We start from the raw sequence: 23,680 nt of genomic DNA on the forward strand, positions 1-23,680 counted from the left end.
TATTTTAAATTATAAGCATATACTTAATTTGTAGCTCACATCTGGTAACAGAAATTGTAGCTGTAGGCCTTTATACTAAATTTTTATAGTATAATAGTATATTATATAGTATATATATACTATAATATAGTATATTATACAGTATATTATAGTATACTATTATATTTATAGTATATTCATATATGAATAACTTTATACTAAGTTATTTTCTTTAGTCCTGATTTAAGGTACTTCACTAAAGTGCTGGAATTTTAAAATAACTTTTCTACCAGTCACCAAATTTCATAAAACTCATATCTTATGGCTATTTTTCCTATGGGATAGGGAGTAAGAAGTATATAAGATAGAGATGTAGCTGTTATTAGGCATCACTTTTTCTCTGTGTTCACTGCATCCTGCTCTGGGCACCTGCAACGCTCAGCAGCAAGGCCCGAGTATGAGCCAACTGCATTAGCACAACAGTGTGGTCCACAGAGTGGTGGGAGTGAGGACTTCCACTTGGAACAGGAATCAGTGATCACAGAGAGCAAAGATTGGTCAGGCCGCTTCTAGTACATTCTGGCTTAGGATTGGTGCCTGAAATCTGGTAGATTGGGCATACACCAACTATATGCAGTTTTGAAAGTCTTAAGATGAATAAAAACTCTCTCAGAGGTTAATGTAACAAAGCAGGGCTTGGTATGATAACAGTAATGGAGAAAACAATATTGGTTTGGACAAAATAGAAGATCCAGGCATGTCACTAGTTATGTGCTGGCATCACAAATACCCCACAAATTCAATAATGAATGAAGAGACTGCATATGTGGGGAATGGAAAGTTATGAGAAAACCAAACCCTCATTAGGATGATGGAGAGCCCAAATGCTTCATGCAACTGTAGTGCATAGTTGTAAACAGAAGACCCTCAGGAAACACCGCTAACAAAAAAGCTAATTTTAGTGAGTTTAAAAAAAAAAACGTGGACCTAAAATAAATTCTCCTCCCCTTGAGTGTAGGCTGGATTGAATGACTTGTTTATCTCCAATAAATAGAGCAGAAATGATGCACAACTTTGGACACTAGATTGTTAGATATCAATTTTCATGGTCCCTTGCATTTCTGGAAGTTCTGAGAGCAGAGACACTGATTACCCCTTGTTCTGGATTTCAAGGATGTTTAATATAGTGAACAACCTTGAAAGACAAAGATAGTTTCTCCTTCAGGAGCAAAAGACAGGTTTGCTTACAGCCTTACAAGGTGGAGATAGCGTTTCCATCTAAAGAGCAAAGGGGCAGGTATGTTTATTACCCATTATAAAAGATTGGGGTTCCAAAGTTCAGGATTCCTCTCATGTAATGGAACCCACTGCATGTGCAGATATCCATCTGGGCCCAAGTGTGGGACTTGGGAGCAAGAGGAAGAGATACAAATATGCAGATAATCATGCTGCTTGCTGTGCCATGAGTAATAAAGTCCTGTCTCCAACCCAGGAGGTCTTGTGTCTTATGCCAGGATCTGTGAAACTTTGGCAGGCTGACTTACAGCCTGCAAATGGGGTGGAATCTCAGAGCCTTCACAGTTCTTGATGTAGGGTCACAAAAGGCACTGTAGCTTCCTCCTTGCGTTCTCTCTCCTGATCACTCACTCTGAGAGAAGTTAGCTGTTGTGTCATAAAGACACTTAAGGAACCTATGGAGGGGCCCATGTGGTGAGGAGCTGAGGCTTCCTGCCCACAGGCACGAGTGAGCCAGCTGGGAAACGGATCCCCTGGCCGCAGTGAAGCCATCAAGTAGGCGACTGCAGGTCCTGACCACATCCTGAGTCCAGTGACATGAGAGACCCCCGAGCCACAACCATCTGGCTAAGCTACTCCAAAATTCCTGACCCACAGAAACTAAGAAAATACTTGCTATTTTAAGCCACTAAGCTGTGGGATAACTTATACACTGTAATAGATAACTAACAGAATATTCAGTCTGAGGATCCGGTTTCTAACACCAGTGAACTGAAGCAAAATTCTTGTTAAGAAATGCCAAAACAGGAGTCCCATGAGATCCTTATATTACAAGTTTCCTAGATAAAGCTGACAAAAAATTGGAGTGGTGTAAAACTAAATTTTGGGATTTTGAACAAAATTATCTGAAGGGATGCCACTCTGGTCCAACAGCTACATTATAATATTTATGCATTTATAACAGCATTTTAAAATACTGAAGCTAGGCTGATGGCTTTATTTTGAACAGGATTCTTGACTGAACCTAATAAATTATCATATATTTCCCTTTTACACCTGGTTCTTAGATCTTTTGTGCTGACCAAAAAGATAACTTTTAGGTACCTAACTAAAAACCACCAGTACACGAGAGAGGTCCACACCTAAAGAAGACCCATCTCTTTGAACATCTAAACAAGATCTTTGAAGTTGTTAAAATGTTTATTGAAAGGTACTAACTTGTTTGGATTTAAACCAAAAATAGGTCAAATCCTTTCTCAATATAAATGCTACCAAAGTTTGTCAATACACACATGCACAAGTATATAAATATGCAGTATATAAATATATAAATGCTTATATATATACAAATAAATAAAACATTTACGTGCTAGGGCAAGTGTAGGGAGCCATGATCTGCTTTCAGGATGCAGTCAGAAGTTATTTCAACCAACCTTTTTAAAACTATCTGCAGCATCTGTGTAGAAGTTCCAGGACTCTGAATACTACTAGCATTAGATACCATGAAGATTTCAATAGCTAAAAGCATTTCAATCTCAGACAAATAGGAAGGAATCAGTAGAAGTTTTCGGTATAAGTTTCCCTCCAATGGTGGGTAGCAACCCAATGAAAGAGCACCTGAAAGTCAAGTAACAGATCAAACTTTACTAAAACCCCAGTAGTGAAAACCTAGGCTTCGAAAATATCCACAAGTGATAATTACTTTTGTTTCAGAATAATTCTTCACATTAGAAGCAGATTTATTGCATAAATTATATGGGAGTGAGCTTATCCTAGTACAATTGAGATCATTCTTTGTAAAATGGTTTTGAAACATTAAACATGAAGTGAGAAATTTAAAAAAACCCTGAAAAAGAACTTTTGAGCCTCACTGTAGCAAATGTCTATTTATTTTAAGCCATAGTCAACACAACATAATTTCAGAATAACTAAAAAACCAGAATAGCTACTTGGGTTTTGTTTTAATGGGATCTAGGTCTAACAGCAACTACATATACTTATTATATATATAATATTATATATAATTATATATATAACTATCTACCTTGAATTATGAATCTAAAATGTAGAAAGAAAATAGAAATTATAATTTGAAGATTTTACTTTCTATCACATAGTTTTATAGTATTTTTGAGTGTACTTATTTATAGTGCTGTTAAAGTTTGTGCAATAAATATTTGCTGTTCCTACAAATGTCTGGCATTGTGCTAAACACTAGATATAAAAATGAATAAGATACATTTCCATCATGTCGGTGCTCAGTGTGTTGTTCTCCAATTCATGTTCTAAAAATTTTGCTTTTCCAAAGAACAGATTCAACTTTTAAACTGTTCAGGTGCTTATTACAAGTGATATACAGGGAAATCCCCTATACATCAGTCCAGGACATCCAAATTGTATATAGGCAATATTATACTGTTGTCTTTTTACTGAAACCAATTTAAATCTGTGTGTAAAATTTGTTTAAAATGTTTTATTAAGTTAAATTTCTTCAATAAATCTTTCTAATATGGATGATGATGAGTAATCTTTGAGGACCTACTATATGCCAGGTACCTGTGCTAAACACATAGGTTTTATCTAATTTTAACCTGACAGTTTACTACCTTTGCAATTAGGTACAACAACTCCCATATTATAGATGGGGGGCTTTGGGTAAGCGCCCTGGCCTTCTGACTCCAGATTTTGGAATCTTAACCACTAGGAAGTCCCACCTTCCTAGATCACTGCCAGGACCAACAAACTATTGACTCGTTAACATTCCTAAATATTGGTAGGTATAATTTACATGCATACCTGTTTTACTTCTGAGCAGAAGAGGAAAACAAAAGCCAACAAACTAAGTAGAAATTTACTAACATTATCTTTTCCCCTAAAATCAAACATGAAAAGAAAAATACTCCTATTTGCTTTTAGCGGGGGAAAGTAAGGAAAAGATATCCTAATAACATCTTCCCTTCCTGACTTTTCAGTTCTGACAGAAAAGCCGTATTTTTAGGACTAGGTAGGACATCAGGAGCATCAGGAAGGCAATTTTGCTGTCCCTGGACAATTTCCTTCTGATTAGTTAGGGAACACAAGCAAAGCCATCAAGAAAGTAAAAGATAACTCATGGAATAGAAAAAAAACTGAATTCATATATCTGACATGGGACTTGTATGTAGGGTGCATGTATACATATATGAATAGTATGTGTGTATATGTACCCCCACACATACTTAACACACTCAACAAGAAAAACGCCTCAATTTAAAAAAGTACAAAGAAAAAAATGGGCAAAGGATTGAATAGACATTTCTCTACAAAGATATACAAATGGCAAATAAGCACATGAAAAGATGCTCAACATCATTAGTCATTAGGAAGATGCAAATCAAAACCTCAGTGAAGTATCACTTTATATCCACCAGGAAGGCTAAAATAAAAAACTCAGTGAGGATGTGAAGAAACTAGAAATTCCATACATGGCTGGTGGGAATATAAATGTAAAACAGATAGCTTCTTTGGAAAACAGTTTGGCAGTTCCTCAAAATGCTAGACATAGATTTACCATACGAGCCACCAATTCTGCTCCAAAGAGAAATGAAAACCATACATCCACACAAAAACTTGCATGTGAATGTTCAGAGCAGTGTTACTTATAATAGTCAGAAAGTGCAAACAAAGTAAATGTCCATTAATTGATGGATGGACAAACAAATTCCGTACAATGGAATATTGTTCAGTAATTAGGAAAGAAATAATGATATAGGCTACAACATGGATAAACCTTGAAAACATTATGTTAAGTATAAGAAGCCAGTCACAAAAAACTACATATTGAATGATTCCATTTATGTGAAATGCCCAGAACAGGCAAATCCATAGAGACAGATTAATTGTTGCCTAGGACTGGGTCGGGTGGGAAACATACATGGAACGGGGAGTGAATATAAATGTGTTCAGGGTTTCTTTTTCTAGAGGTGTTGAAGATGTTCTAAAATTAGATGGTGGTGCACAACTCTGTGAATAATATAAAAATAAATGCACTGTAAGGACTTCCCTGGTGGCGCAGTGGTTAAGAATCCACCTGCCAATGCAGGGGACACGGGTTTGAGCCCTGGTCCGGGAAGATCCCACATGCCGCAGAGCAACTAAGCCCATGTGCCACAACTACTGAGCCTGCGCTCTAGAGCCTGTGAGCCGCAACTACTGAGCCCATGTGCCACGACTACTGAAGCCTGCGTGTCTAGAGCCTGTGCTCCGCAACAAGGGAAGCCACCACAATGAGAAGCCCACGCACCTCAACCAAGAGTAGCCCCCAGTCGCTGCAAATAGAGAAAGCCCGCGTGCAGCAATGAAGACACAGCACAACCAAAAATAAACAAATAAATAAAAATGCACTGTACACTTCACATGTGTAAATTTTATGGTATATGAAATTATCTCAATAAAGCTGTAAAAAATATTAAAGAAAAAAGCAAAACAAAGGCACTGGCACTACTGCCTTAACAGTACCTTGATGAAAAATTAACTGTAAGCTCAGAATCAAATATGTACTACTAGATGTGATTATAAGGCACTGAAAGGCTTTCCTAGCATGTGTTAACCTGTGTGTGAAGACAGATCCAAAGAGAGTTCCACTGATATTTTAAATGTCAACACTGTCAGGAAATGAGATGTTCTGAAGACTGATCAGTGACTATAAATTACTCACTTCATTTTATAACTCAGGTACATTAAAAACAAAACAAAACAAAAATACTCTTTACCGTATAACCTCACTTGCATAAGTCCCAGAAGTTTCACTACATATGAAATTAAGCATAGATGTGTTAAGCTAATAGGAAAGGTACTGAATTATACTCAAGCATTAAATGCTTTAACACATCGCTTAAAAAAAAAGTCTTTAAAACTAAATTATTACCAGGGTTGAAAGAATTTGGGGGAATGGGGAGTGACTCAACGCATATGGGGTTTCTTTTTGGCCTGATGAAAATGTTCTAAAATTGATGGTGGTGATGGTTGCACAACTCTGTAGATACACTAAAACCAGTGAATTGTACATGTTTAAATGGGTGAACTGTGTGGCATTTGAATTATATCTCTATAAAGCTGTCAATTAAAAATTTTTTAAATGATTAAGTTTAGCTGTTTTAATACAAAATTTTATTTTCAACTAAAAAACAGATTCATAGAAATCTCATTTATATGTTTCCAAGTTAACACGTTATTCCTGAGGCATATAAATGCCTTCTGCTGGCATTTGTCCCAAATTGCACAATTATTTGGAAAAAATACCTCATTAACATCAATTCTAAAAACTAAAATCAAGAAGTTATAGCAAATAGTACATATATACTTTCCGGTGTGATTTCTAGCAGTCTGCAGGGAAATAGTATAAGGAGTTGAAACATAACCACAAAATTGAAATGAGGTGTTATGAACAAATATTCCACCTTGCCTCTAAATTTCTGATCATCCTTTTATAAAAATTCTGCTTTCAAAAGTTTTATTGTAACCTATAATAAGAAATACATTTTACATAATGACCTAGCACACATATAAGAATACATGTAACTGAAATGAAAATTTGATCAAATAATACGTAATCTTACTACCTGTAATGCACACTAATAGTTTCTTTCCCATTTCACTGGGAAAAAAAAGTTACCACTTGCTGAACTGATCACAGCTGGGAACATGAAAAACACTTCCAAGTTCAGAGAGGTTTTTGTTGGTGTAGGGATGGCTGGGATGTTTGACACATTTGGCACAGTGGTGACACAGAGTAGGTACTCAAATGTTTGTCATATAGTTGATAGTGGTAGAAATGGAAATTTAAGACAAATTACTGCATGAAGGCAGAAAAGAATTCCTTTCTAGATCTAGATTGTACACAGAATTGTTTTCTAATTAAAATACTTGCAAGGAGATTGGGACTAGAGAAAGTATTCGTTTTCTAGGCTTACTTGTTAGAGAGGAACAGTTGTAAACATTACTAGGAGCCATGTGAAAAACTGTTATGTATCATGTTGCATTGTAATGACACCCTCTGTACTTCCTATGTGCCTGTTATAACATATTCTAACCAAAAAGATCAGGGATATACCAGGGATAAATATGTATTCCTTAAGCTTCATTCTACCAATTGGTTTACTCCTATATATTTATAAAACATGCCAAACTGGTTCAAATTCTGTCATTTATTTCCTTTTCATATCCTCCCGTGGACATGCCAATATAGAAAGAAATAAAAATATAGCAATTAGAAATGAGAAATAACAGGTTTCAAAAGAGCACAAATCTATGTAGACCACTATTTTTAAATGTGTATCAACTGCTCTTTTTACATATTTAATGCCACGCCATGAATATTATACATAGATTTCAGGTTAGAAAATCAAATTCAAAACCAATATATCAAACTTTAAAATTTTAAAATGTAACTTACTTTTGTAGTGGGCTCTGGCTTTGAGCCATAAACAACTTCTTCCTAAAGAAGTAATTAATCTTCTAAGAAAGGAAAAATCAATAGGGATGCTCTTTGAAATCATGAATTCTGCTACGGAGGATGATATACCAAGACTGTTGCTTTCTATACAGGCATCTAGAAGTTTATTAAAAAGAAGGCTATACTGTGAGACCTCCACAGTTTCTGAAAAGAAAAAAATCATTGATATAGTGAAACTGATCTATCTTCTCTCAAACTTCTCTCTTACTTCCTTTCCCCTCTGCTCTCCTCTGCCCCTTCCTACCTGCTATAAAAGTCAGAGTCACCAAAATGCAATCATCTTACATACTAAGTTAACAAACAAACAAAAAATTCGACAAAAGCAAAACAGTTCATTCACTTTGTAATGGAGAATGTGAAAGGAATATGATTTCAGAGGCTACACTAACACCTCTGTCCATGGTCCTCACGTGTGACTGCATCTGCACGGTTCTGTTTGCATTCTATCTACAGTGCAGACCTCAGACTTGTTTTTCCCACGACTAAAAATAAATCATCCACTCAAAAATATTCACTCTCAAATTAAAAAAACACACAAAATCTCCTTTCTTGGGTATGTCTACTCCTTTCTGCTTTTCACTTAGAAGAAAGTGAAGTCACCTTGGATACTTCCAACTCTTTTATCCCCTATATTCAGTCAGGTGGGTCTATGACCTAGACTCTAGGTCTCTATCACTTTAGGATTTTTTAGTGGTCTAGGCCTTATCAGGAAATTTATCTCCTTACCTTTAGTCTCTTTCTAAACATTACCACCAGAGGAACTTTCCTAAAACACCAACTCCATTATGTCACGCCCTGGCGCCAAAACTCTAGTGACCCCTTACTACACATAGAGAAGAAAATTCCTTTAGCCTGCCATTCAGGGTCTTCCAAAATCTGGCACAACTATCTGTTTAATCTCACTATTATATTTTGTTTCATTATCATGATAATTGTGTATCAAAAGCTAGTTCTACAGCAGCCATTGTACCAGGGATACCACGATAAAGAAAACAATTGCCTTTAAGGAGCTTACTATCTAGAGGGAGAATCAGATAAGAATGTTAATGACAATACAGTATCTCAGTGGAATACATGGGAAAATGGAGAGTGATAAAGCACTGAGGGAAGGCCTTCAAGTTAACGTTTTCATTAAACATTAACCCACCACCCTGAACCCATTGCTCAGCTCATTCCTGACCCAAAGCTTTTGCTGTTACCCTTCACACGGACTCTCTCTTGCTACCGACATATGACTTGCAAGCATTCAAGAGCACTGCCTGCCATTGCCCACACTGGCATTCTCTTTCTTTGAACCCATCATCTGCATAATTTCCTCCATTTATTCCATGTTTTCCTATGTTCCAAGGTAATGGGAACTATGTTCTATGTTTGTTAAGTGATAAAAGAAAAGGTATTCTTTATTATGCCAATGCAAAAAATTATTTTAAGGTACAGTATAAAGCTTGCTGGGGGCACTTAACATTGATTGCTGATGACTTGACAGAGGTTAGAAAAGGAATGATGAAATGCTCCTTGTAGGAACTGCTGACAAAAGATAAGCATCTCTGGGTTTTTTTTCTTTTTTTTTTTTTTTTGAACCATCAGGAAAGCATATTCAATTTGCAGAGAACACATTTTACAAAAAACATCATTAAAAATATATGCTGGAATATAAAATTCAACCAAAACAGGTGGAGAACTGTTTCTTATTAAATACCAGATGGGTCAGAGATAATTAAGCTAGACTTTTTAAAAAACATACCTTGAGAATTTTGAAAACCTGGTAGATTTTGCAAAACTTCAAATGTCTGTCTGTAAAGACTCTTCGCTAAAATTTCATGTGCAATTGTACAGAGCAGATTACGCCGATTGAGCACATCCAGTCTATCACAAGGCCACAGTCGTGTATTGATGACCCACTCTGACTCTTACAAAAAGAAGAAGTACAAGTACTTTACACCATGAAAATTACATTTAACAGTATAATCACAACAAATGTTTTTAAGTATCTTTTGGAGAAAGTGGAAAAACTTAAATATGTGTACTCAGAAAGATAACCACAGCTCAAATTTATTAGAAACAACTTATATAGTGATGATCATCATCCTAAGAAGATGCAACTAATGACCATTTTGTTATTTTTATCTCTTTACTAATTCTTCATTTTTCTAAATGTACCAATCAGTTGTTGATTCTGAAGTTAATGATTATTTTTATATGACAAAATGTTCAGATTATAATGAGTATACATTATAAGGTAAAATATTGTATGTGTAGACAAATTGAACAATTTTATAGTAAAGAGTACATAATTTAATTAGTTTTGGTATTCTTGGGGAGCAGCTTTCCCCCACAATATCTGCCTATTTAAAAATTTTTAAATAAAATACTTGCTATGTACAGAGGAATATCTAACATATGGAAGTTACAAAAGCATAATAATAAAAAGAATCCTTGGGTACCCATCACACAGCTTAAAGAAAACAGAATATTACCTATAATGCTGAAGTTCCTTAATTTCTGCCCTGATTTTCACATTGAGAAAAACAATGGGAGACTGTAGTATAGAACACGGAGGTGTTAACATGTTAGAAATGTCAGCATTTTACCATTTACCTAATTCCCTCAATCATTATACACATAGTGAGACACATAATGAAACGCTGTCATGTAACATTCAAATCACATTCCTGTGTTCTTTTTCAACTGGACAAAGAGCAGGAGTCAATCCTTTCCTTTCGTGGCCTTCCCAGCACAGTACATACAGAAAGTATTAAAGAAAGATTTGATAATTCAAGCATACAATGCCAAAATAAAGTCTTAAGTATCGAGTAGAAAACTTTAAAGCAGGAGCTTGTTTTTAAATTACTAGAGCTCACTTGACTGGTTGATTTGATTTATACTACCTACGAGGCAGTGTTTTACAAATATTAGTGCTTTACAATTATTAACTCATTTAGACAGATACCTTCATTAATTTACTCCTAAATTGATTAAATCAATAATGAAGAGAAATACTAACATTAAAAAACAGACCAAGAATGTGAACTGGTAATTCACAAAAGAATAAGTACAAATAGAAATAAAAAGAAAGAGTTAAATTTTCTAATAAGCAATTAAATGCAAAACAAACCAGTGAATATCACTTTTATCCTGTCAAACTAACAAAGAGATAGGAAAAATAATAATGAATTTGGCAAGGGTGTTTCATAATATGCATCTTGAAATGCTGGCAAGATGACTATAATTAGTACAACACTTCTAAAGGTGTAGAGTACTTCTGTATTCTATTCACAGAGGTAACACCTGGAATGGAATGTTCGGAATAGCCAGATTAGGGTTTGCATAAACTGAAGTGCGCCAGTCTGTCTGGTAACTAAAAAACATAAAATTGGGCACTAACATCTGGACTATTTATGTGCACCCGTGATCCCTAACAGGACAATGACTGTATAGACAATACCTATGCAATTGTTCTCTAAGGATTTTCTCACAAAGGGAGGCTTTCTAATAACCTCAAAATAACTTGCTGCAAATCTGAATGGCAACAAGGGCAAATTTGCCAACATTTATCAAAAAGCTTTAAACTGCCCTTACCTTTACCCAGTAATTCCATCAGAATTTATCCTAAGGGTGTAATTAAGATTTAGCAGGGATGTTTAGCAGGGATTTTGTTTATCATAGAAATTTAAAAACCAGCTAGTTCAAGAAAAGTGGACTCACGGACATATCTATGTATCTATGTTTATCTATATTTGTTTATAAGATGGAAAACTACGCAGCCCATTAAGTGATGTTGTAGAGGAATATTCCCTTTCACAGAAAGATGTCCACAGAAAGACTGTTGCCTGATGAAAATGAAAGGTACTAAAGAGTCTGTATAGTAACACTATAGTGTTATTTATAACACTGGGTGGGTGGCTGAAAAGGATTTTTTATCATCAGTTTTGCTTATCCACCCCTTCTTATTTCTCTATTTCTCTATAGAAATTTCTCTGTATTTCATTATAGAGAAATAAGAAGGGGTGGATAAGCAGAACATATTATTAAATCATAATAACCATGTATTACTTATATAAAGGCAATAAAAGTTATTTTAAAATTCAAGAGCAGTTTCTCAATAAATAGCATAAATTTTTTTTTTTTTTTACAAAATTTGTATTCTAGAATGTTAAGACATTTATTTTTCAGCCTCCAAACCTTAATTATAAAATTATAGTTTTAAGTTTTTTTTTTTTTTTTTTTTTTTAATGCTGGTAAGGGTATAAGGTAAGGTAGGAATTTGTTGTTCATTTGCCAGGATACAAGGTACCAATGCTGAAGAAGAGTTTAAAATGTGAACGTGAAAATGTGTAAGGCCCAAACAATAGAGCAGGGGTCCCCAACCCATGGGCTGCGGACTGGTACTGGGCCGCACATTAGGAGGTGAGCGGCGGGCAAGCGAGCAAAGCTTCATCTGCCGCTCCCCAACGTTGGCATTACCATCCCCCCGGCCCCGACCCCGACCCCCCACCGTGGAAAAATTGTCTTCCACGAAACCAGTCCCTGGTGCCAAAAAGGTTGGGGACTGCTGCATAATGGCTGCCACCCATTAAATAAAAATGTATAAAGTATTCTACATTTCTCAAATATGAGTAAGTGTATGTAAACCCCTTCTTTAAAAAGTTTAGTAGGTAATAAATGCACGTTTTTAAAAAGAAAAAATATAGAAAAAATATGTAACAAGTTAATCTGTCTCTCATCCCTGTCCTCCAAGCAGTCAATTCTTCTTCCCAGAAGCAACCACTATTCCTAGTTTCTTGTGCATCCTTCTGCAAGTATTTTAAGGGTATAAAGCAAGTATGTATGTATCCATTTTATTTTTTTACAGAAGTGGTAGCATACTGTGTACACCGTTCAGCACATTCCTTTTTTCACTTGGTAGTAAATCCTGGAGATCATTCCAATGAGTATTTGCAGCTCTACGTCGTTCTATTCCATCATATGGCTGTCACACAGTTTCACTAACTGGTACACCCTTAACAGACACTTAAGTTATCTGGAATTCTTTGTTATCATTGTTGATGGGTTAAAAAAGAGATTCCATATAACTTACAGTGCATACCCCTGTATACAGACATAAATGTGTTTGTAGGACAAATTCCTAGAAATGAAGTTAATAGATTAAAGGAAATATGCATTACTAAATTTTGACAGATATTTTGTCAAAAAGTCCCTAAAGACAATATATGTGAAGGTTCATTTCTCTATACCCTCACGAAAAGCATATCACAAAACTTTAATCTTTGCTGGTCTGACAGGTGTTGAGGATTTTAATGTTTATTTCTCTTAATACAAGTAAGTATTACTCTCACTTATTACAAGTGAGATCAAGCCATTTGTATTTCCTTTCTTGAGAGTGGCCTGTTCACTGCAGAACCCTTTGAAGAACAAAAAAATTCTGGGGACAACTTAACATACTTCTGTGGGCCCTTTTTTTCCGAAGAAATAAAATTTTACTTATGAAAAATGACTTTCAATTGGAATGGTCACTGCAAAAGAAAATCCTGTGTTTATAACTGATAGAATTTAAAAAGATAATCTCAAAATTGAAACAACAAAATTGTAAAAATTTTAAATCTCCATAGACCACTCCACACCCCTCCCACAAACCCTTCCCCAATCTCTAGTTTGAGAAAGACTGGTTTTGCCAGAAACTTTTAGGCAGAAGATCATCCAGGCCCATTTTTACCAACTATTTTACCCTTTCCATTTCTTGCCACATTTTTTCTTTCTCACAGAGCTTGTGAGCTCTGGCTTGCATTTTGCTACTTCCTATTTTTATAAACATTCTATTTTGTATTTGTATATTTGTATTTTGTGTGGTATCTTTCTATTTTGATTAATCTTCCCGTCCTAGGAAACCTCACTGGCTACATTTGTTAAGTTGAAGAAAACCTTTTCCAACAAGCTTTTGATCACGAAGTCTAATCACAACCTCTATATTCCATAAACCCTCAGCACTGAACAAATATGGTGTTTTATGTATATAGGAGTATGTATGCATGCTAGTTTTGTGTGTTAGTGTAAAAGTTTTCTATTTTATTTACCTGTGCGTTTATTCCATCTTCCACCTAAACTGAGATTCTCGAAGTTTCTTCATTCTTATCTATCCCATTTTATCAAATAAAATCTGCTTGATGGTCCAAGTAGCCAAAGCTACATTAGATGCTGTGCTACTACTGTGCTCTCTAAATTTTATTTACCTCATGCCAAACTCACCTTAGTTGCTTCTGCTGGCTTAATTTCATCGTAATTTCTGTTAGATGATTTGACTTACTAGGGGAAATAATCTTTATTGTCTTGGTTTGGAGCCATGGCTGTCGGCACATGCAAAGATAGAGTTACGCAGACTGCAGTCAGGATTTCCCTGTCTCAGCATCTGAAGCTTGGGCTCTGAAGCTGGACTGTCTGGGATTAAATCCGGCCTCCACTCCTTACTCGTTATGTCATTTTGGGCAAGCTGCTTACTGTCTCTGACAACATTTTCTTATCAATAATATGGGGATTGTAATAATTCCAAACTCATAGGGTTTCTATGAAGATTAATTGAGATAATCAGGTAAAGCATCTATATAGTGCTTAGGTCAAAGTAAGAACTAACTTTTCAGCAAAGGTTCACATAGTTTCTTCTTTAAAGCTAGGTTAACATTCTCCTTTCATTTTATGTAACAACCTTTCCTACCCGCATGATCACTAGGGGTTTAGACCAAATTATCACCCACAATTCAATATCAACTTGAGATAACTACAAAACCAAGAATTTATAACAAGCTTAACAAATTATTTCATGTTGGCATATATCAGAACTTACCCCTTAATACCCAAATGGCACCATCTAGGCTTCCACTTTTTAGAAAAATTTCTGCTGCAATATTCACAATTTGACATCTCGGTGCTAACTTCTCAGGTCCTGTAAGTCCTTTTAAACTTGTAAAATGTATTTTTAATTCATATAGTTTATCTAAGACCTTCCTTCCCTAGAGTTAAAAAAAAAAAAAAAAGACAAAAAAAACCCACTGAGTATCAATCATTAAGAGTATTATTGAGGTTCAAAGTCACTGATAATTATATAGAAGCCAATTATGCAACTTGAATAATTCTAGACTGATGGTTGTCAAACTGCTCCAAGACTCTCTCCTTAAGCCCTTTCCTGCTCAGCCACAAAGATGGAAAGGGAAGGGGAGCAAGCAGGGCTTTGTCTCATTAACCACGCCCACCACTGGGCCCCCTTTCATCGGTTCTCCTTTCATCTGTTTTATTCACTGTGCCTCCTCTAAAGATTTCATTTGGCAAAAGGATTTCATGCCTTAATGTGGAAAGCTACCCATCATATGTTTTTGCTCTTCTTCTGTTGATCACCCTGAGATCCAGGAGGGAAAGTCAATGAAAAGGAGATTATTTCATATGAAATTTAGATAAAGAATGATAGTGAAAAAAAAGGGGGGATAAAATTGTTGTCTGAAAATTGTTCTTTTGAGTCAATAGGCTAATTATTTCACATTGTCTACATAAAGGCTGTCTCTAGGGTGGACATCAGAAATTGGACATGTGTTATTATTTTATACCAGGGTCAGCAAAATTTTTCCATTAAAAGCCAGGCAGTAAATGCTTTAGGCTTTGCAGGTCACATTTGGTCAGCTGCTTATTCTTTTTGGTTGTTTTTAAATTTCTAAATCTTTAAAAATGTAAAAAACATTCTTAGCTCATGAGCTGTATAAAAACAGGCTGTGGACCAGATCTGGCTTTTGGTTTTCAGACTCTTGTTTTATATTATATTACATGCTGTTTTGAGTCAGATGCATATTATGATGTCAAAGTACTTTCAATCTGACTGTATAAATGAGTGCATTTTTCAAGGGATACCTTAAGTTTAATTTCAATGGTTTTGCTTTTATGTTCAAAATGGAATGTTTCATTAAAAAATTCATGCTAAGTAAGATAATAAAATACTCATTCTAAATAAGATAGTGAACATTTAAAATTAAAATACAGGCATTGGGACTTCCCTGGCGGTACAGTGGTTAAGAGTCCGTGCTTCCACTGCAGGGGGCACGGGTTCAATCCATGGTCTGGGAACTAAGATCCCACATGCTCAGTGTCCATCATCGGATGAATGGATAAAGAAGATGTGGCACATATATACAATGGAATATTACTCAGCCATAAAAAGAAATGAAATGGAGGTATTTGTAGTGAGGTGGATGGAGTTAGAGTCTGTCATAGAGAGTGAAGTAAGTCAGAAAGAGAAAAACAAATACAGTATGCTAACACATATATATGGAATCTAAGGGGAAAAAAAAGGTCATGAAGAACCTAGTGGCAAGACGGGAATAAAGACACAGACCTACTAGAGAATGGACTTGAGGATATGGGGAGGGGGAGGGGTAAGATGTGACAGGGTGAGAGAGCGGCATGGACATATATACACTACCAAATGTAAAATAGATAGCTAGTGGGAAGCAGCCGCATAGCACAGGGAGATCAGCTCGGTGCTTTGTGACCACCTAGAGGGGTGGGATAGGGAGGGTGGGAGGGAGGGAGATGCAAGAGGGAAGAGATATGGGAACATATGTATATGTATAACTGATTCACTTTGTTATAAAGCAGAAACTAACACACCATTGTAAAGCAATTATACTCCAATAAAGATGTTTAAAAAAAAAGATCCCACATGCCGCGCAGCACAGCCAGGAAAAAAAAAAAAGAAAAGAAAAGGGTACAAATTCACCAACCACTTATACCCTAAATAAAAATAACCAAATAAAGGGGACTTCCCTGGTGGTCCAGTTGTTAGGACTTCACCTTCCAATGCAGGGGGTGCGGGTTTGATTCCTGGTCGGGGAGCTAAGACCCCACATGCCTCACGGCCAAAAAACCAAAATAAAACAGAAGCAATATGGTAACAAATTCAATAAAGACTTTAAAAATGTTCCACATCAAAAACAAATCTTTAAAAAGAAACCAAATAAAATTAAAACATACTCTAAAATTTCAGCAAAATCAGTCTGAGTTTTATAAAAGGGTCTTCTAACTAGGTAGTCCTCAAATTCTCAAGCATTAAATACCCAAGAAATTAATGCTATGACAGACTTTAAGCTAGAATGTGAGAGCGGAGCCAAGGTACATTTTGCCCATCCCAGGCCTACCACACAATAGGTGCTAAACCGCTTAGAAGACGTTGGAGACTGGAGATCTTCTGTACAATGATTATTTAAAAATTATTTTCTTTTTGAAAAAAAAATTCATGAATTTTGTATGCGTACCTGAGTGACCATGTCCTTAAATATTATTTCAATTGTGAAATAACCTCTTTATAAAAAGAAGGAAGGAATAAAAGATACATTTTAATAGTTAATTCAATAGTAACCCCACTCTCAACTATCTTCCTCTCCATCCCTCAGCACTTCGCTCCCTATTTTGGATTTTTCTGTCCTTTACTTTACTTAACTTTATTGAATCTATAACTCCACCACCACCTCAGGGAAATCTAAACAATGATAGTACAATATGGTCTAGAATCACTACAACACTTCTATGGTGAGCTAAGCCTCAAAGGTAGACATGAAGATATATGGTATACAGTATTCCAGGGCATCCTAAGAAGTGATTTTAAAAGAGTTCTGTTAATTGTTAGTATCTCGGGTTCATCTTAAGAGAGAGCTTCCAAAATTATAATACTATCAATACTCAGGAGCTGGCAAAATAAATTCTGAATTGAAAGGTGCTTCAAATAAATACGATATTTAGCACAGCTTCCTAAGCGTTCCTTACACTGAGATTCTTCATAGTAGTCATAGAGATTCTTCTCATGCCACATCCTTTCCATATTTGCCTAATATACCACCTAATAATTCACTTATTGTGTAAGTCTCAATTTGCCACCCGTAATGATTATTAGCAAATTTTTAGCAAATTAGCAAATTATTAGCAAATTTTCAGGGTTAACCTATATTCTGCTCAAAAATTTAAAACTAACACTCTATATACCAAGCCAAAATAAAATTTAGTGAAGTACCTTGGACCACTGCAACAGCTTGTGGTAGAAGTACATAGCACTGATTCCGATTCTTCCCAGCAAAGTTTTATCTACTTCACTGTTTTGTGGATCTTTGCTAACTGAAACACAAAGTAGGTATATGGAAGAAAGTGAGTCACTTAGAATGATGGAAAAGGCAAATTTAATATGGAATTAGTGATATTACCACAAAGACCAGGTATTGGCAAACTAAAGCCCATGGGCCAAATCTGGCCTGTGGCCTGGTTTTGTACAGCCTGTGAGCTTCTAAGAATGGTTTTTATTTTTAAAGGGTTGTTTGAAAAGAAAACCGTGTGACACAGATTATATGCCGTGCGTGCAAGGCCTAAAATCTGGTCCTTTACAGAGTTTGCCAACCCTGACACAGAATATAGCAGTGAAGAGCTGATGTAAAAAGAAAGGTCTCAAAAATATATGAATTTTGTTGACGTGGCAATAGTGAAAATAGTAACAACTTAATGATTCAAAAATTCAGATGCTCCACTACAATTTTTTAGAAATAGTTTTACCAATGTGAATGAAAAGAAAAATAAGAACATGAAACATCTGATATTCTATTGACCTTTTATCATTATAATCTAACTTAACAATAAATAGATGGAAAAATGTATAAAAAGAAGGAAAAGTATCTAAAAACTGCAGTGTTAACTTATCTCCAACATGGAGACTATTAAGAGCTTTATATGTTATGAACATTGTACCAGTCAATCCATCAATCAATAATAAAGAACACTGTATCACCTTAACACACAGTACTCAGACCAAAACAGTGACATTTACCTGTTTCAGCGAATTCACAAAATGGAACACCTGGTCTCTCTTCTTTACAGTCTTTTGTTAGTGTTTCAGCAATACAAGCACAAAATCTCTGGAAATCTGCAAATTTTTCACAGCCCAGTTTTATGTTAATGTATAAATTTCCCAATTTGGTCCAGTCACCTTTTTCTTTATAATGCTATGAGAATTATTAAAAACAAAAGATGCAACTTGTCATTTATGCAAACATATTATGGGGTAGGCACATGCAGGCATTAGATATACAGAAATTAATAAGACAATCTCTGCAAACCTTATAAACTTACTGACAAGTGTTACAACAGCAGTAACATGTTACTGTACAGTTTGCTTTTCTGTCCATAGCAATGCCTCTATAAGTTCCAGATGTCAACATACACTTGTTTTAATTATCTAGCTCCTAATGTACTTAATGATGTCACCCCCAAACCTGAACTACACAGTGGAGATAGATTTAAGGAAAAGAGATGATTAGCAGCATGATTTGAGCTACTTCCACAGCAATACACTATTTTATTACTTTTAGAGATTGCATTTTACAGTTAGTTGGCCATTTATGATTTGCAGCCCACACATAATTTTGGGCATTACATTTCTTCTACAAAAGGTGTTACAAAGTAAATTTCAGTAAACTTACTATCTTCCTATTATTTTCAATTCTAAACTAAGAAAGTTTCCCATGCCAACAAAAAATTGTTTCAAGGATATAAATTCTAATTTAGACTAGATCAACAATTACTAGAATGAGTACAAAAATGATCTTAAATTAAAAAGTACAGTCATCCTGAAAGTCCTCTATTTCTTATTCAGACTTTAAATGCTTGGGGAGTGCACAATGACCTTGGCTTTACCCTGTCATGTCACATACTGCAGCCACCTATGGATCTCGACAATAAAGCCAAGTCATTTGTGCACTGAGGGAGTCTGCCTAGTGACAAGAATTAAAGGCTAAGCTATAGATTATTATAGCTTAACATAAGTTAATTTTAAACTGAACTATTTCTACAATTATTTTTAGAACAGTTCACAACTCTAGAAATTATGTTTGCATTTCAAAGTATTAACTTGCAAAAAATTAAACTTCTTTTCCTTCATTTCTCTGTGTAACAGCCGCATTGTAAAACTTTTCTAAAACTTGGTTACTATCCAAAGTTTCTTTGTTGTTATTGGTTTTCAGAGATCCCAGAAATTTATTTAAAAGATAAGCAACATACCTCTATTTCATTCAAGGCTGACTCTAAATCACACTTCCAGTTCTTTATAAACTGCCTCATCTGTAACCTTTAACAATAAAAAAGGGTTAATAGGGTTTCCCTGGTGGCGCAGTGGTTGAGAATCTGCCTGCCAATGCAGGGGACGCGGGTTCGAGCCCTGGTCTGGGAAGATCCCACATGCCACGGAGCAACTGGGCCCGTGAGCCACAACTACTGAGCCTGCGCGTCTGGAGCCTGTGCTCCGCAGCGGGAGAGGCCGCGATAGTGAGAGGCCCGTGCACCGCGATGAAGAGTGGCCCCCGCTTGCCGCAACTAGAGAAAGCCCTCGCACAGAAACAAAGACCCAACACAGCCATAAATAAATAAATAAATAAATAAATAATTTTTTTAAAAAGGGTTAATTATGTTCATCACCCAAAAAGTCAATATTGCTCCTAATTCATTTGTTCTATAATTTATACCTAAGAGACTGGAGAAAGAGAGAGTAATATACTATAAAAATTATTCAGCGCTGAAGAAAACGGCAACTGAGCAGATACCTAACCACAGGCAACAAGGAGGAAAAAGCAAATTCCACATGAAATCATACTTTCATCCTAACTTGAAGACAGAGAATGTCAAAACTTTAAAATAATTGTGAATAAAAAGAGAAAAAAAAATTAAATCTCAGCACTTGATCTCTACTGCTCCCACTTCACTCTCACTGGTCCATAAGGATTTGTGGCAAGCAAATGCTGACCAAAACAAAACAAAGCAAACAAACAAAAATACTTGTAGGGGAGAACCAAAAAGGGAAACTACCAGAGGGACCTAACATTGATTAAGAGCTACCATTACAAAGACAAAGTCCACACTAAATTTGAAAATGCTAAGAAAAAAACTGTCTGGGTATATTAGAACACAAACCACACAGAAGGAACTTAAAAGTTTTGTATGATTTAAAGAAAGCAATCTGTGAAATGTATAGATAGCTTCTGGGAAAGAAAAAAAGACAAAAATGAAAGGAGAAGCACACCGGCAATTGGGAAGAGGAGAAGAAGAAAAGGAGAAAAGAGGAGGGTTCCATTAAACTAAGAATACTGTGTGACAGCCAACTATGGGGTCAATTTTGGTAATTAGTCCCGATGCTTTATAAATTATTCCAGAGCATTAAAAAGGAAGGACAAGTTCCTAATTTTTATCCATTCATCTGTCAATGGTCATTTAGGTTGCTTCCATGTCTTGGCTATTGTAAATGGTGCTGCTATGAACACTGGGGTGCATGTATCTTTTTGAATTACAGTTTTCGTCTTTTCTGGATATATGCCCAGGGATGGGACTGCTGGATCATACGGCAACTCTATTTTCAGCTTTTTAAGTAATCTCCATACTGTTCACCATAGTGGCTGTACCAATTTACATTCCTACCAACAGTGTAGGAAGGTTCCCTTTTCTCCACACCCTCTCCAGCATTTATTATTTGTAGACTTTTTGATGATGGCCATTCTGATTGGTGTGAGGTGATATCTCATTGTAATTTTGATTTGCATTTCTCTAATAATTAGCGATGTTGAGCATCTTTTCAGGTTGGCCATCTGTATGTCTCCTTTGGAGAAATGTCTATTTAGGTCTTCTGCCCATTTTTTGATTGGGTTGTTTGGTTTTTTGATATTGAGTTGTATGAACTGTTTATATATTTTGGAAATTAAGCCCTTGTTGGTCGCATCGTTTACAAATATTTTCTCCCAGTCTGTAGGTTGTCTTTTGTTTTGTTTATGGTTTCCTTTGCTGTACAAAAGCTTTTAAGTTTCATTAGGCCCCATTTGTTTATTTTTGCTTTTGTTTCTTTTGCCTGGGGAGACTGATCTAAGAAAATATTGCTACGTTTTATGTCAGAAAATGTTTTGCCTATGTTCTCTTCTAGGATTTTTATGGTGTCATTATTTCTAGGTCTTTAAACCATTTTGAGTTTATTTTTGTATATGGTGTGAGGGAATGTTCTAACTTTAATGATTTAAATATATGAAGCTGTCCAGCTTTCCCAACACCACTTGTTGAAATGACTGTCTTTTCTCCATTGAATATTCTTGCCTCCTTCATTGAAGATTAACTGATTAACTGTGTGTGCGTTTATTTCTGGGCTTTCTATTCTGTTCCATTGATCAACATGTCTGTTTTTGTGCCAGTACCATACAGTTTTGATTACTGTGGCTTTGTAGTATTGTCTGAAGTCTGGGAGGGCTCTGCCTCCAGCTTTGTTCTTTTTCCTCTGGATTGCTTTCGGAATTCTGGGTCTTTTGGGATTCCATATAAATTTTAGGATTATTTGTTCTAGTTCTGTGAAAAATGTCACGGGTAATTTGATAGGGATACCATTAAATCTGTAGATTGCTTTGGGTAGGATGGTCATTTTAACAATATTAATTTTTCCAATCCAAGAGCAGTAGCATTGTTTTAAATTGCAAAATATTGGGGACAACTTAAATACCCATCACTGATTGAATAACCTAAAGTATATCCATACAATGGAGTACTTTGCATTGTTTAAAAAATGACGAATTTCTCTATGAACTGATTTAGATTGATTTCCAGGATATACTGTCTAAGTGAAAAAAAGCAAATTAAAAAAAAGAATATTTATTATTTTCTACACTATATGTAATAAAGAAGTAGATATAAGAAAATACATACACATCTGCTCATTATAAGAGGATAACCCCAGAAACTGAAAGACTGGTTACCTCCAGTATGTAGGTGGAAAAGGGGTAGAGAGAAGGATGAAATGGAAACGGTGGAGCAGGAGTAAGCCGGAGCAACATTTCTCATTGCATCTTTTTAGTACAGCATTGACTGTTAGAACAGACAGCAATTTTTCACATACTTCCCTAAATAATTCAAACCAACTAGGATGTGGGATAACTGAAAATATAATACAAACAGTAATAAATAAACCTAAATGGTCTACAAATGAATAACCACACTGAATGGGCATAGGGAAAAAAAAAGAACTAAACAAAATAACTTAGGAAGAAATATTTTGGCTGAATACTATAATAACCTTATACTAAAAAATGTACTAAATTTTTTTCCCACAGAGGTATGGGTTAGCAGTTCTGAAACTACTTTTTGTGGATCGTAAGACTGAATAAATGAGCAAATATATTGTAGATAATGAGAGTCAGGTTTCTCACTGTTGGAGAATTTATAAATATGAAAAAGGGAAGACTAAGATGAACCTGTAGTGCTGGATTAGAATCAAGCTATCAGTATGTACTCATGTTTTTTGTAATATACATAAAAATAGAGAAATAAATATATATATCTTGTGTGTGTGTGTATGTTGTGTATACATACATATATTTCCTAGCCCTGTTCACTGAGAAGACCTGGCTGCAATGATACTCTAGCAGCAATGAACACATTCAGGTCTTGGTTTTGAAATACCATTCTCTAATAAAAGGAACCAGAGCTCCTTGGAGAAATGGTTGCTGCCAATGTTGGAGCAGGGAAAAGAGAAGATGAGACTTAACTTTGTGGCTTCAAATAACACGAAAGTGGTAGAAAAACGAAAAAAAAATGATGAAGGATGTAGGAACAAACCTGAAGGAATTCCCAAAGGTCAAATTTGGAACAATTTGAGCAACAAAATAAATAACTATATTATTAGATTATAAATAACCCATAGAATAAAATAAACAGCCATGAGTTCACACTGACATAAATTTTGAATAAGTAAATAAATGGAGAAGGGACAGCTCTTCTTTACTGAAAAATTCCAATTAATAAATGTAGAAAAGGGAGGGACTTCCCTGGTGGCGCAGTGGTTAAGACTCCGCACTCCCAATGCAGGGGGCCTGGGTTCGACCTCTGGTCAGGGAACTAGATTCCACACGCATGTCGCTACTAAGAGTTCGCATGCCACAA

General features: G+C 35.6%; 1 protein-coding gene and 1 long non-coding RNA gene across 2 annotated transcripts in view; one reads left to right on the plus strand and one right to left on the minus strand.

Moving 5' to 3' along the window:
• LOC309637819 overlaps window positions 1-23,680 on the plus strand; it is a 253,175-nt gene that overhangs the window by 16,411 nt on the left and 213,084 nt on the right. The window lies entirely within an intron of this gene.
• TOPAZ1 (testis and ovary specific TOPAZ 1) overlaps window positions 1-23,680 on the minus strand; it is a 57,643-nt gene that overhangs the window by 4,888 nt on the left and 29,075 nt on the right. Inside the window, exons 9-15 of the mRNA XM_082412716.1 lie at window positions 19,778-19,844; window positions 18,549-18,723; window positions 17,748-17,848; window positions 14,544-14,709; window positions 9,453-9,617; window positions 7,649-7,852; window positions 2,649-2,832 (exon numbers count right to left, since the gene is read on the minus strand). Coding sequence (XP_082268842.1) covers window positions 2,649-2,832; window positions 7,649-7,852; window positions 9,453-9,617; window positions 14,544-14,709; window positions 17,748-17,848; window positions 18,549-18,723; window positions 19,778-19,844 — 1,062 coding nt within the window. The remainder of the gene's footprint in view (window positions 1-2,648; window positions 2,833-7,648; window positions 7,853-9,452; window positions 9,618-14,543; window positions 14,710-17,747; window positions 17,849-18,548; window positions 18,724-19,777; window positions 19,845-23,680) is intronic.

The sequence above is a fragment of the Balaenoptera physalus genome, assembly GCF_965194825.1.
Source record: "Balaenoptera physalus genome assembly, chromosome: 11".
NCBI lineage: Eukaryota > Metazoa > Chordata > Mammalia > Artiodactyla > Balaenopteridae > Balaenoptera > Balaenoptera physalus.